The 15,754-nt window shown below is 36.2% G+C and overlaps 1 protein-coding gene across 2 annotated transcripts; it reads left to right on the top strand.

Moving 5' to 3' along the window:
* The first annotated feature begins 6,642 nt into the window (after positions 1–6,642).
* Positions 6,643–9,402, top strand: LOC100121244 (glutathione hydrolase 1 proenzyme). Of its 2 annotated transcripts, XM_001604789.5 has the most exons (9): positions 6,643–6,778; positions 6,878–7,195; positions 7,281–7,423; positions 7,491–7,902; positions 7,980–8,326; positions 8,408–8,603; positions 8,686–8,854; positions 8,925–9,071; positions 9,160–9,402. In XM_001604789.5, the coding sequence occupies exons 1-9, from the start codon at positions 6,753–6,755 to the stop codon at positions 9,346–9,348; spliced, it is 1,947 nt and encodes a 648-aa protein (XP_001604839.1). In that variant the 5' UTR covers positions 6,643–6,752; the 3' UTR covers positions 9,349–9,402. The 2 variants fall into 2 exon arrangements, with proteins under 2 accessions (XP_001604839.1, XP_016843833.1); XM_016988344.2 differs by lacking the exon at positions 6,643–6,778 and having other exon boundaries at positions 7,087–7,195; positions 7,265–7,423.
* Positions 9,403–15,754: the final 6,352 nt, after the last annotated feature.

The following is a 15,754-nucleotide window of genomic DNA, read 5'->3' as shown; positions in this document are numbered from 1 at the left end:
ATTCGCACAAAAATTTGAAAATGAAAAATTCAAGTGTCTTTATCGATTTATTGACTTAAAATAATATATTATTAAAGGAAAATTCATAGAGTGCGAGAGGAGTGTATTCGCAGTATTTATTTCTAGATTAGATTTTCTACGGTTTAGCCATAAAACAGAATTTCAAATTCATTGACAATATTTATTATCCTTTACATTATATCAAAGTAGAAAGTTTCTCTTTCTTTCAGAAAGATCTAAAATCGAACAGACTAGAGACACCACACTTTTTTAAACTGTTTGACTAATTAAAAATATCTAACCAAAGTACAACTAAATCTTTTGCAATGTGTATACGTGAACCTTCAAAGTGCAGGATACAGTATTGACTTTGAGATCTGAATTTTAGTCAAAAATTACTTGAAGATCATATTTTTTATATTTCCTGCTAATTGAGATAAAAAAACAAAGTACAAATAATTAAACTTTAATAGATTTATTGTTAGACTGACATTGTCATGTCCTTCGGTGACTCTGTCTAACCCTATACGTATTGAACTAAATGTTCAGTTTGTTCAGTTTGCTTTTTTACCTGCACATGCGGACATCGACCTACTGTTTTAATCGACGATTAATATCACAGTTTTTAAAAAAATGTTACGATTATTGAATGTTTTGATAACTTTTCTTGTGATATCTGCGGATACCTGCACTAATTTTGATAGCCATAGCCTTGCTTTGAAGACATATCTAAAAATTTCCAAGAGTCCTATACAATTAAGTATTTTTGTAACATACGCACGATTTTCGCGTTTTACGTACCTAAAATTAGGAACAAAAGTAGTCGTTTTCCGACTGGCGGGCCAAAAAATGCAGCAGCGGGCGCAAAAGTACGTTTGCGCCCGCTACTCAATTCATTGACAAAGCTTCTAAAAACGCGAAAATCAGTACATGCTTTACAAAAAATATGGTTTGCACCAAGGGCTTAGCGAGCTTTTTGGCCTCGTGTGGTTGCAGTACTCGTCTGCGGCTTGTAAGCACCCTCGTCTTCTGCTCGGGCTAACTCGCCTTGATTCGTACTGCAAACTTCACACTCGGCCTAATAAAGCCCACTTTACGCCCTTGGTACACAATATACTATTTCTTTTCTCATAATTTATACGTTACGTTAACACATTTCACTTTCATAGAACGAAATGAAAAATCCACTTGCAAAAAGGACTAGACGAGGCTCGTCCACGCAAAGTAAACGAGCTGCGGACGACGTTGAATGCAGCAGCAAAAGCAGAAAAAGAATTTTTTTATTAAAACTTCTATAAGAAATGCGAAAATTGTCAAAATATGCATTTCTTATAGTTTAATAAAGAAATTAAAAAATCACGAACGTAAAAAAAACAGTTATAAGATTTACTAATATTTTTCAAAACAGATGTTTCCGCTACATAATCGTTGTTCGTGTTTCAAGTCATCCTTAGATTTTCTGCAGTAGCTTTAAAATAAAACGAAGAATAATAAAGAATATATACAATTTTTAAGTCCACTGAGTTGCTGAGATTACCGATTGTCGCTTGGAAAGTACAACATACGTTTCTATATTTCTCATTATTGCGGCTTTTAAAAAATATTAGAAAAAACAAGTTGCACTGTATTTCTTGTACAATAAGATTGAAATTGGATAAAGAAAATATTTAAATTCAACCTAAACTAATTATCTCGATTACATGATAATGATGATGGCTTCGAGTCCTGTCTTTTTCTCTTTTCTCTTCACGGCTTTCCGGGAGCTGATTTTCTTGCTTGCAAGAAGACTTTAGACTTTTGATAATTAAATCAAACAGCATAATTTTGAATCATTCAATAATAATTTTTTTAACAAAAGTATGGAATAAAACAATAAAGAAATAAATAGATAGAACAGAGATTTTTATAACTTTCTTTGTCTAATCGAAAAAATCTGACGAAAGTACAACTCTATCTATTGCAATATGTGTACGAAAACATTTAAGTGCAGTACGCAGTATTGATTTTTAGATTCGATTTTTTACATTTAACTGAGTTTATTTAAATAGCAGAATTTCAAATCACCTGACAATGTTCTGTTTTATCTTTTCCACTAATTGACATAAAACAAGTACAGTGAGTAAAATTGAATAAATTTTATGTGAAACTGGCATTTGTGTTAAACTGGATGTCCAGTGAGCTCAGTTTGCTTTTTTACCTGCACATGCGGACATCGGACTCCTGTTCTAATCGACGATTAAATTCACAGTTTTTTAAAAAATGTTACGATTATTGAATGTTTTGATAACTTTTCTTGTGATATCTGCGGTAAGCCTAGACCGGCGGAACTGGATCGACCACGTTGTTGATAGTATGGTTAACGATTTGAAAGTGCAACATACTACGTTAATAACATCATCACCTAAGGAGAGTTCGCCAGTAACTTCGTTAATAATGCGAAAAATGATGGCCGCATTCAAATCTCGTGTCGTTGAACCTAAAAAAAAATCCAAAAAAATGCTAAGCATAATTTTTAATGGTACATATTCAAATACAGTACACATAATGTTTTTGGATACCTGCACTAATTTTAATATCCATAGGCTTGCTTTGAAGAGATATCTAAAAATTTCCAAGAGTCCTATACACTTAAGTGGTTTAAGACCCGACATACTGATTTTTTTCATCAACAGAAACAACACATTTGATATACTACTCTTTTTCAAAGAAATATGGTCTGAATTGCATTTTTTGTATATCACAATAATTGAAGTAATCAGTCAGGCAAGTTGCAAAAAACAGTTAAATACTTCGATGCACAAAACACAAATGACGATTTTCGTTCATCAGTATAATCCTTTCAACGACTCCCACGAGGTAGTAGATCTATTTATAAATCGTAAACTGTTTAATGAGAAATTAAGAGACATGCATGGATATGTTTTAAAAGCCAGTCATAAAAAAATACATAATGGTTTTCTACCAATCAAGGGTTTCTATGAGGAGAAAGATGTCAAACGAAATTCTTTTTCTCAGTCTTTTTCTGGTACGGAATACATGCTGATGAAAACAATAGCTAAAACCTTAAATTTCAGCATGAATACAAAATTAATGAGCAAAGAGACACACCCAGCAAGTGTAATCAAAGATTTAGAGAGTAATCAATTGGATTTCTCTATGAACAGTGTACAATCCGGTGAACTAAGTGGTATTCCAGCGATCTCTTATCTCCACGAAACCTCGCATTTGCTCATAAAGCAATATGGATATTATAATGTAATAGTTCCTTGGAATTTGTTTTTATCCATCAGCGCACTTTTGGTTATCATAATTATCATCAAACTTTCGTTGCGTCTACTTCGATCTGAAAGTCAATTCGCATCTTCATATAATATTATTATAATTCTATTTGGATTGCCAACACCTATTGACGCACAAAACTTAAGAGAAAGAATCATATATGCCTCAATGTTCGTCATTTCCATGGTGTTCTCAGCAGAACTTCTTGAATATATGATTAATATAAGTATCAATCAAAAACAATATTACGTATTTAATACTTTTCAAGACGTCATTGATTCGGGTATTCATTTAACTATGGAAAGCGGCAGTTATTATATAGTTGGCAGCATGCTTTATAAAACTGGAGCGTTAAATTACACGAACATCACAGTTATACCATACAAACAAGAATGTGTAGACATGATGACAGAAGATGATACAGTCAACGCATGCATTAGTGACAGCATTATGATGAATGAGATAATTCAAAAGTACTCTAAACGTCACAGTGGATGGATTATAAGTAAAGTCAAATCAGGTTTATTTCCATTGTCTATACCTCGTTTTTTTCTCGAAAATAATTCACCGTATGCGAACACATTTTGTACAATAATACAAAAATTAGTAGAATCTGGAATCCCTATTTTTTGGTTAGAAAGTCGTCTAAGAGTGTTTGCGTTACAAAATAATGATACTACACTTCTCGTCAGTTCTGGATCTAGATTAGCATACAGAAATATGGATGAAAATCAAATTATTGATAATGCTGGACAACCCCTTATGATAAGACTAATTTGCGTACTAGTAGTTGGTCACACGTTTGCAACATTAATATTTCTTATAGAAAATATTATTAAAAAAATGCAAATTTACAATTACAAGTAAATAGGTAAGGAGAATAATGTTTTTTATAGGAGTTTTTACTACATAACCGCTGTTTGTGTTTTAGATCATCTTAAGACTTCCTGCAGTATATTTCAAGGAAATGAATGAATAATAAAAAATACATACAATTTTGCCGATTATTACTTAAAGAGCATAGCGCATGTCCGAATATTTCTGTGGTATTCAAAATAGATTTGTACAAATAAGTTGCACTTAATTTCTTGCTCTGTATAATTAAAATGGAATAAAGAAAAATTTTAAATTCTATTTAAATTAATTACTTCATTTCCGTGATACACCTATTGTATGTTTTATTTTATTTGCAAATTATTATGAAAAGGAAAGTTTATTTTTCTCTAGTTATTGGTACAAGAAGGATGCCTACGGTGCGCGCAAGGGTATAACACACGAGTCTAGATTTGTATCAAGTTTTTATAAAAAGAGCACAATCTTTTCATAAAATATCAGCAAATACACATTAACAGCGAAAGTTTTGGTAGTTTGTCGTCCCAAAACCTACTCTGAAAGTATATGGTTTCTATAGATTTTTTTCTAAAGGTTGTTTCATATTTATTACATTACATGTGTGGCAATTGATTTCCCCTAAGAATTCCAAAACAACCCTCTTACTCTTATCTCTAAAAAAGCTGTAACAATCTCCACCAATATAATATTCCTTTAGTCGCAGCACTACAATCCATAAAAATGTTTTTACAATTTGATTATATATTGATTGAGATAAAATAAAGGAAAATTTGAAATTCTATTCAAATTAATTACTTCGTTTTCGTGATACACTTATTGTATGTTTTATTTAATTTATTTTACACATCCGAATGAAAAATCAACTCACAAAAAAGGCCTAGACAACGCTCGTACACGCAAAGCGAACGAGCTGCGGGGCGAAGTAAAATGCAGCAGCAGCAGCGGGAGCAGAAGAAGTTATCTCCTTAATCCTACTAAGACGCGTTACGGATGCGGTGCTGAGAACGGGTCTAAACGAAAACGCCCATTCACGCTTACGGATAACGCAATTTTACGTGGCGCACACGACGGCGATGCGGCAGCAGCGGCCGGGGATGAAGTTTAACTCGTTAACGATTCCTGCGCATAAAGCTAGCTCCACATTTCTACATGCACACGCGCCTCGTCGGTTCTTGCTTACCGCGCCCGGATCTCTTTCTTGCGCGCGCTGGGTTAAAGCGCACACTTACATAATGCAACTGTATCCGGAAATACTGAGTGATTTAAGATACCTGGGTTATTCGATGCGTTACTATGGGGGATTACTATTTTTATGTCGCTTCTTGGATTTTGAAAAGTTCAACAGTGGTTGGGCCTTTACCGATAAGTGTAAAAAATTTTGTTGTTGTATGATCTAAAATTTATTGCAATATGTACTTTATGAATGATTTGCAAAGCTCCTTCTTCAAGAGCAGTATTGAGAAAAGAGTAGCGTAGCGCGAAAAAGGACAACGCACAGGGCGAAGGATATCGCTACAATAAAACATAGTCACCCTCTCAGAGGCGGAAAGTATAATAAAAACGTCTTCACTCGTGTGGATGACTAATCGGCAAGTTCCTAGACTAAAGAAGATCAATAAATGCCGTGGCCTGGCGCTATTGGCAGGAGTCGCATAAAAGAAGAATAAAACGATATAATTGAACTTATTTTCGTCTCCGTAGACTGTCGCCGGCAGCGCAGTGTAGCCGCTCATAGAAGCTTCTGCCGCTCAAGAGTAGAAAAGCGACAACACGCGATGCTGCTGCTATCACCGGCTGTGGACCACAATCTTGCTTTTTACGGACTGCACGATTCCTTCCACATATAAAGCTCGAACATACTTGCGGAATAAAAACCAGACACGTGCGGCTGGCAAACGTTATTGCCGCGGCTGCGAGCTAAAACCACGTGACACGGCTTATTGAATCAATGTCAAGACTTGCGCACGATTTTGACAGATATATCGCGTGGGTCGAGACTCCGAGACAAATGCTTTGTTATAATTTATCCGCAAGATTAGAAAGGTGGAAATTAGAATGGTTGAAATAGTTTTCCATTTTTAGACCAAGCTTACTCTTTATCGTTTAAAATTTGAAATAAAAAATTTGAAATGTATTTTTCTTGATTTCAAAGTATCTTTTTAAACCTAATAAACTATGCTAAAATAAACTTTTATTTCCTAGAAATTGAAAAAAAATACGCATTGCAGTACACTCATTGCTGAGTCGAATTATTATTAATACAGCTGATTATCACAGTTCATACATTGCAGGTACATATCTTACTGCAATGTCAACATTACATTACGAATACACTTATTCTATCATGTTATTAAACAGAAAAGCAGAATAGATACACAGTTCTCAGATAACAATATGTACAATTGACCAACCTTACAATATTATACAGGTCGTGCCAGAAAGCTATTTCGAGTAACTAGATGAGTCGTGCAAGAAGCAACGTTAACTTGACGAACTCGTCACGTAGTTTATTTTTATCTTAACTTACAGTGTTGCGGCATGCAACAGCAAAGGTGCATCGCACATATATCTAGAAACTACAGCTGTTTCGAACATTTTTAAAAGCATAAGAGAGATTTCCAATGTCTGGAACTAAAGCGATCCTGCAGTAAGTGAAAAAAATACAAGAATTATAAATTTTGGATCTCAAATAAATATAAGTTCCCGGCATATTTTTTAAATTAATTTTTTCAATAATTTAAAATAGTAAGTGCAGGTGGGTCATACCAATTCTATCTCTTGTGCTTGCCTGTGCGTTTCCAACGACCAGCAATCCTGTACCGGAACAGAATGAACATATTTGTTATAAGGAGCCTAGTCCAAATACCCAAGTATTGGAAAAAAATGGTGACTTATACGTTATGAAACCGTCAAACGAAACCAGCGGTACTTACAAAAAAGCTGCTGTTGCTTCAAGCTCTGTGCAATGCGCTGACATCGGTACGAAAATTCTGAAAAAAGGTGGATCCGCAGTAGATGCTGCAATCGCTACACTTCTATGCGATGGTGTTGTCTCTCTACAATCGTAAGAATTCAACTAAATTCGATAATACGTATTATAAGACATTCGAATACTTATGAATATATTAAATAGGATGCTATTTTAAAAGGATGGGAATCGGCGGTGGCTTCTTGATGACAATCTGGGACGCTAAGGAGAAGAAGGCGCATTTTTTGAATGCTCGCGAATATGCCCCTGCAGCTGCACACGAAACAATATTTACTATAGCTAACGAGGATGAGTCAGTTAACGGTACGGAAATTTATTTATAACGATTAAATTACATGCTTCAAATGGAATAATTAACATAAAATTTCAGGTGGTAAAGCGATAGCTGTTCCTGGAGAAATAGCTGGTTATTGGGAAGCCCATCAAAAATTCGGTAAATTGAAGTGGGCTGAACTTTTCGACGATGCTATTAAGATTTGCGAAAAAGGATCATACGTATCGGGTTATAGTGCTAATAACGTTCAGAAAGTCAAGAAGGATTTAGAAAACTCTGCACAGAACTTCACCAAACCTTTAAAAGATATTCTGACGAAACCGAATAATAATAATGAATTCGTGGATATCGGAGATAGAATTATTAGGCAAAAACTGGCCGAGACGCTAAGAATGATCAGAGATGGTGGCAAAGATGTGTTTTACAATGGAAAAATCGCCGATGATCTGGTCTCAGACATCAAACAAGCTGGTGGAATCATAGAGAAAAAAGATTTTCAAGATTATACGTAAGCATATCTTTTACGTCACTCTGTTGATTCTTTCATATTACTAATAGTTTAATAAATAAAACATATAATTGTAGCGTTGAGTGGAAAACTCCAGTCAGTACAACCATTAAAGGGAAAACGCTGTACTCAGCTTCTACTCCTGGATCTGGAGCCGTGCTAGCTTTCATACTTAACGTTCTTGAAGATTCGATTTCTACTGCAACAAATAAAAGTGTCATGTACCAACGAATCACCGAAACGTTAAAATGGGGTTATGCTGAAAAAAATTACATCGGAGATTTCATTGAAAGAGACGAATATAACAATAGAACGAGTAAAGAAGAATGTAAAGTAGAACCATGCCATGTAAAAGACTTAAAAAATAAAGGCTATTACTTTGTAAAACGAAACAATGAGATTTGGGACAAAGACTGTTTAGTGTGTAAGTATATGTTGCATTTAAATATTAATATGATTTACTCCGTATTTAAATTAATATTTTACTATTCAATTTTATGTAAAGCGGTCACCTTGAAGAAATTACTTAGTAAGGAATATGCTAATGAAATAAGGACTAAAATTGAAGATAGCAAAACATATAATGATTATAAACATTACGGTGTTGATAGCGCGGGAAGTATAGATGAGGGAACTTCTCATACTTCTGTATATGCTGAAGATGGATCTGCAGTTTCCGTTACATCTACTGTTAACCATGGGTAAGTTACCAGCATACATCGAACATTTTTTTTTTTTTACAAATGGACTAAATATTGAGGATTAAAAATCGTATTGCATAAGATATGGCTCGAAGGTTCTATCCAAAAAAACAGGCATCATTCTAAACAACGAAATGAACGACTATAATTACCCTGGTATTGACAGCTTTTTTGGTAAACCGTCTGAATTCAATTTTGTGAGAAAAGGTTCTAAGCTGCGGCCATTAAGCTCAATGTTGCCGACTATAATTGTAAGTGCATTTCAGAAATAAATCGTATTTGCCGTGTACCTCTTAACTAATTTCGGTGTAAACTACTTAGCTGAATGAGGATCAAACAGCAAGGCTTGTCATTGGATCAGCCGGAGGGCCAAAAATTATATCTGGTGTAGTTGAAGTAATCATCAACAACTTAATATTAGGTGATGACATCAGAACTTCTGTCGATAAACAAAGAATAAATCCTAACGTAAGATTACTTCAGATTTCTAGTAGGATCAATGTTTAATTTTTTTTTTTAAATCAACACCTTTTTTAATGGTGATAATATTCTTCAGTTTTGGTCCATGTCACTACAAATAGAGCCAAGTTTTGATCCAGAAGTCAAGACATATCTAGAAAGCATCGGGCACAAGACCACTATTTGGCTTAATATGCTGAACACGGTTGCTGCGATTTCTGTAAACAAGGACAGCGTCACAGCTAGCGGGGATTTCCGAAGACAAGCTGGAACTTGTGGTTTTTAATTTATAATAAATTGATATTGATTTTAAATAAAAAAAAAACGTCCTTTTAGCATATCTGCCAGTACAATAATCACATCAACGACACCTCCTAATCCATAACAAGCAAACAAAGGTAATAAATGTTGATCATGACAGAGTCAGGATGTAAGCTGCAGCTCCTTATACCCGATATTAATACCAATGGGCTCGAAAAGGACAGTATAACAGAGGGTTGATTCCACCCATGTTTCAGGCCGTTTGCTACTCCTGCCGAGAAATTGACCCACAAGCCGACGTGTACGAATATTGTGCACACGTGCTCTGGATATTCTCGCTGCAGCAGCAACAGCAGAAGCAGCAGCAGTATTGTATCTGAGGAAGGGGCTTCAAGAGCTGTCCTGGCTCTGCTTTTGTTATATCGCCGAGCTATACTAGTATCCCTTATGGGTCACGCTGCACTGCGTGCGCTGAATTTATTTTACAGGCCCTTGATTGAAGATCCTCGAATAAAGAGGTCGTTTGGACATTCTAGGGCGAGACAATCTGACATTTTTCTTTATTTTTGCGTTTCTTGGGAGAAAATTGTTTCTTCACACTGTTTGTAAGGCTGAAAATGTTGACGGTTATATTTTTCAAAACTGCACTTGACGTTAAAAGTAAAAAGACGTTGTGTCAAGCGAGCTAAATAATCAATAGTGAGCCAGTAAAACGCTGCTAGCGTTCTAATTGCCCTTATTAACCCGTCAATCTCAGACGCGATCGCGTGTAGCCCATAAAGGTGCAAAATTCGATTAAGTAAGAGCATAAGCGTGTACGCATTTCCCACAAGTTTGAAAAATCGAAAAGACGTTGACGGAACTTCTAGCTTAACGAGCACGAGCTTGACTTCTCTCTCTCACTTACTCAGCACACCACATGGCAGCAGTCGACGGGTAAACACCATCAGTCCTTGATGCGAAAGCTCTCTCTCTCTCTCTCTCTCTCTCTCTCTCTTTCTCTCTCGTTCGCTTTACTCTATCCTAGACGCGCGTCGTCCCCAACGGCTGCTGCTGAGAAATTAGCTCGCTCGCGTGTGAAAAGACGGTAATTACTCTTGACGAAAAATTATCAAGCTGGTGACACTTCCAGTTTTCTTCTTATCGACTTTATCGTTTATTTTTATTTTTTCAGAATATTTAATTGCTTTTTTTAAAGCTACGTGGAAGTTTAAGAGTAAGGGGTTACAACGTTTTATTTTGGAATAAATATTTTTGTTGTACGATCGATGATGTTGGGCGACTATACAATATAGTTCCGGGGATTTTATTGTCCGCTGATAAATTGTTTGCTTCGGTCTGTGCGCTTTCCTTGAGAAGAGAGATTGAAATCATGATTTTCACGCGAGTTTCAAGCTTAAACCAAAACAGTTTGCGTTTTAAAATTAATAATTTTCATAATATTATTATATGTTTTGTTAAGTTACATTTAATCAGCGCTTGCTAATCCGATCGCAATGATTTGCATCCCGCTTTCTCGCCTTATCGTTTCTGCTCTCCGACTGCTGCTTCTACAGCTTTGTTTTGTACACGTATTAGCACATAACGACATTTCGAAAAGCTTTCTCTATTGTTCATCGTTGGCAAGCATAATACTCTGGAGTTAGAACAAACGCTTGAGCGCTAGTCCAAGAGAACAATGCCTGGGCCAAGTAGCGAAGGAAAGAAATATAGACAAGGAAGAGCTGAAGTGGAATGTGAGCACCAGAATCTAGTTAACTTATACCTGGATGTCGCTTAATAACAATAAATGTACTCAAAAATATCGAAGCGTTGCTTCCTGCATTTCTCTGTGCCGAATCGAGTAAAACATCGCAATTTAATGCGGCCTTCTCGAGACTCTGTAGTGAGCTCAAATTTAAGCAACTATTCAAAATTGAAGGTAGCGACGAGCGGAAGGCAAAACATAAAAAAAGAACGAACTTAGACGAAGAGAAACGAGAAAGAGAAGAAAATGGGAAATCAGAGAAAACTTTTTATTCAGGAGAGAAGACGCTACGGTGCGTGCGCTCTTGCTCAGGAAATTCATCTTATTTACAAATTTCTTACTCTGGCAAATGCGCTTTCGTTGGTGGCGACAACTGTAACTGCGTTTTATAACATGTCGTATCTGAATTTTTTAGAATAAAGACGGTATTAACTGCGGTGTAATATTGAGTATACGTTCGTGTATCAGATAGTGGTATAGATTAGTATACGTGCTAAGCATTGTGGTTGTGTACACAGTTAAACGAGGTCTACGTATAAGCTCTACGAGAGCACAGTGTTATACGTTATGCATACACACGGCTTTAATCTCTCGTATCTCAACAAATCCCCTAAATATGGCCCGAAAATCGCTTGGTAATGTTAAGACCCTGTATCGGTTGTATTAAACCTGTGGACCGAACATGATACTAACAAGATCGTTGGATAATTGGGCGATCTGGGGAACAATGAAGCTCGAGATGCAGTGTTATTCACACCTGTGATGTATCAATTCGTAATTCATTGTTATTATAGAGTGGTGGCAAGAAAGTGATATTTTGTAGCTCCACGTGTGATTTCTGTAAAAAAGGGGTGTCAGTTTCTGCGTTGGTTGCTTACTATAGCTTTGTCAACTGGATGAAAATTTTAAGTGAATGAGAAACTTTATATACGTATTATTTGTTTGCATATCCGGTGTTGTTGTCGTATATTTCATAACAAAAGTTTGTAAAAGTTAATGGGAGATAAAAGTTACCATCATGTTGCGAACAATATTTCTGATAAAGGGAGCGTAAAATTGAAACTCTGAAAGTTTATAAAATCCACGTAAAATGCAAATTTATGCACGCTCAATCACATGATCAATTAAAAGCTGTGTAAAGTCGCTGAGTGTTTATGTGGATTATTGATCGCTTCAAATCTACCAGTTGCATGAATTATCGTAGCTAAAAAATCAAATGCCATAAACACATGTCTAGGGGATACTAACTCCAATAAGCCCAGGAGCAAACGAGCCGTGTAAACGACCCTATTTAGCACTTCTCGTCGGCTCATCGAAGCAAATTCAAATCAGTGGATTCCGGAAATTACTAAAATTGCATTCTCAGAAATTAAAATAAAAACACAGTCGTACATTTTAATGTATGGAAATGTTAGCTTATTAATCGAAGATTAACAACCAATTCGAATTAATTTATTTTCCTAAAAAAGTCGACTTCAAACGTTTTTTCGTAACTCTCAAAACTAATCGAATCCATTTACACGCACTACCACTCATATTCACAGGTGACACGTACACCCTTAAAAAGCTTAACAGCTTTTGCTCACTCCAACCTGGGCAACAGCTCGCTTGTTTTCCACTTTATTCATTCAGTCTTTATGTAATCACAAAGCACGAAAGCCAATTTCGAGCAGTGCATCCCAATCCTCAATAATGTGCAAAGCCATCGGAATGCGAATAACGCCACGCGCGATCAGTGCATTTTTGCGCGCGTATTTAAAACGACCTATCCCGTCCCTCGAAAGCCACATAAGTGGGGGAAATGGGAGAGATGAGGGAAAGCGTTCCGGAACCGAGAACACTCGCATTTTCAAAGCTGATGAAATTGGAAAGTACGAGGTGCACACGCCCAGCTAACTGGCGCGTACACGTTCTGCTATCGGCTCTACTGGCATAATATGCAAATATTACAGCCTGTGTCACGCGAACTAAGGGAAAGAAATACCTAAGAGAGGGAGAAGGGGAGGGAAGAGAAAGGGAGGTATGCGGGCAAATGAGGAAGGTTGCGCGTCATTTGGTTAGGAGAAATCACTGATAGGAATCGCGTTTAATATCTACTTAATGAATAACTACAAACATGCGCATAAAAGTCAGAAACTGTGTGTAAATTATCGAAGCATGGGGTAAAGACTACCGTAACGAATCTCTCGCGTTGTTTGCTCGCTCTCTTTTCTCCGCAGTAGCCGATGCGAAATCGACGCACAGAGTTAGTGTTACTACACTGAAAAAAAAACTCAGCCATTTTAACTGAAATCGCACCAGTAATCCGTCATTGTACGAAGACTCGCCAAAATTACCATAGAGTTCAGTAGTTTTAAAGAATCAGTTCGGTCGTTTTTGCTGGTGTCCCGCGTAAGCGACCAATTTTACGAGTCGCGACTTGCCAAAACTACCAGTGGCACACCGTTGTTCTTACTGAACAGTCGTTACGGTGGCAGAACGGTTAAAACTACCGGAGTTTACAGCAGAAATGACTGTGTTGTTTTTTCATTGTACTTGCGCTAGACTGATCCGCGCCGGAGATGTACGCTTGGCTGTCCAATTTGTCGAATAGACAATAAAAGAATCATAACCTATCAGTTTGCGTGTACTAAGTCACGGCGATATGCACGGCTCTCCACGCAAGGGGTCGGATTTTTTTTGAGTTCATCGATGTATGCGTGATAGAGTTTTTTTCGTAGTTGGCGAACATCAACGCGTAACTGCAAAAAGAAGAATACGAATAACCGACCGACATTAATGCACGTGGGTAGAGAGGACGTTAAAAAAAACGGCAATTATGATGTTAATCGCAGTGGAACTTCAGTTCTACTGTTTAAATTGCTTCTGATTATTTTTTTCTGATTAGAGGTGTTGTCTTTACTCTAATCAGGTGCTTATATAGTTATCATCTGCACGATAAGTAGCTTTTATGCTTTATACAAAAAACCTGTTATATTATACAAATAGCAGATCGTGAGAACTTGACTAATACAGAACCATAGAGGAGCTATCAGAGAAATGTATTTCGAAGTGACACATTAGGCTATACAGGTAGATTGCTGAGTATTGAATAATGGATAGGTAAATATGTCAATATCATGTCGGCCTCTCACACTGCGCGCAGATTAGAGCTTCTATTACTTTGATATGTTATGTTGAGTCGAGGCTTCATGCAAATCATTTAACACGCTTGAGTTTACGTATAATGACAATACAGCTGCGCTATAATCATCGATCTTTCTGTTCTGTGTTGGAGAAACATGCACAGCAATTTTCACCCCGTTCCTTTAAACATCGCGATTTTTTCTTATTTTTGTAGCATCTCTTTCTATCTTACACACTAACTATTATAATATTGTTTTATTTATATAGAAAAAAATAAATCTACTAATTGTCGCGTGCATTTATTTTTAAAACTACATATGCGGTATAGAAATCGTTGTCGATACAGTATCGACGGAGGGTCAGAGAGTAACTGTCGATGAAGTAGATTTTCTCTGCAAAAGCGAGGCGATCCGAGTATGGATTTCTTCTTGATATAATAATCGTAATAAAATAAAAATAAAAAATGAGCGATGAGTAGGTTTTTATAACAATTATGATTTCATTAACAGACAATTCTTTATTTCGAAATTCTTCCAATCATGTTGATAATAACAATGCTCCATATATTATAACTAATGACCCTGTTTAGCTTATTAGTCTTTTATGAAAGAGCTTTAATCCGTTAATTTTGAATAAAATAAAATAAAATAAATAAATTCGAGTGAATGCATAACTGGCCAATTTCCAAAATAACTTTTAATATCATTTAAGCTTTTTCATTCAAGCTTTTTAAAGTTTCACGTCTTATCAATCTTTAACCATTTTTGTGCAACAACTTTATGTGTGTAAGGGAGTATGCACAAGGGGATAGCAAAAGAAAAAAAATACAGGGATGGAGCGAAGGGCGAATAGAGGGTTCAAGGGGTTTGTTGAAATGGTCGAGATGCATCTGTGAAATTCAACCAAGCTGTTACGCTGGTAATAATGGGCGATAGGCAAGCGTTGAAATGCAAATTAGAGAGCAGGTCGCAGACAGCTTGATACATGTGCGGGATTGTGGTTTGGTGGGTCTCGCCGCCACCTTTATTTTCCTCGCTAAAATAAACGAGTTCGCTTCAGGATTTTGCAGTCCGTGCATGTTACGGTGTGCTCGCGTACTACGAGCAGCACAAACTCGGAAAATATAAATAACAATTATGTCACTTTTTATGAGAATTTCTAATTACATTTATAGATTTCATTGTATTATTTAAAAGATCAATTCGGTAGGTTTCTTTTACTTGTTCAATTTTTTTTTTCCAAATAGATATGAAGTTGGAGTTGGAGTCTTGTAAAAAAATAAGTTAAATGTTCTAATGGCACCGTGTATGCAACAAGCAGTGGCTAGAAGATTGTGCCAAATGAGTTACGGCTTACAACGAAGGAGAGTAGTGCGTACAAGGTTTGTACATCCATAGATAACAGGCTTTCCCTTTTGCGATGTTGACTATTACCGCTAATGAGCTACGGTTCTATTTTCAGCGCCGGCACAAAGCACATTTACTCTTTTTCATTTGCTTTGCTAAATTTTCTTTTCCTTGAAAGAATTTACTTTTCTTCATTACCAGACCTGACTACT

The sequence above is a fragment of the Nasonia vitripennis genome, chromosome 4, assembly GCF_009193385.2.
Source record: "Nasonia vitripennis strain AsymCx chromosome 4, Nvit_psr_1.1, whole genome shotgun sequence".
Classification (NCBI taxonomy): domain Eukaryota; kingdom Metazoa; phylum Arthropoda; class Insecta; order Hymenoptera; family Pteromalidae; genus Nasonia; species Nasonia vitripennis.
The sequence above is the reverse complement of the archived record's forward strand: the minus strand, read 5'-3'. Positions and strand labels throughout refer to the sequence as shown.

Coding starts and splice junctions, on each gene's coding strand:
- LOC100121244 (XM_001604789.5), top strand. CDS start 6,753: ATGTCTGGAACTAAAGCGATCCTGCA. Junction 8,855..8,924: donor CAATGTTGCCGACTATAATT/GTAAGTGCATTT, acceptor TAAACTACTTAG/CTGAATGAGGATCAAACAGC. Junction 9,072..9,159: donor AACAAAGAATAAATCCTAAC/GTAAGATTACTT, acceptor AATATTCTTCAG/TTTTGGTCCATGTCACTACA.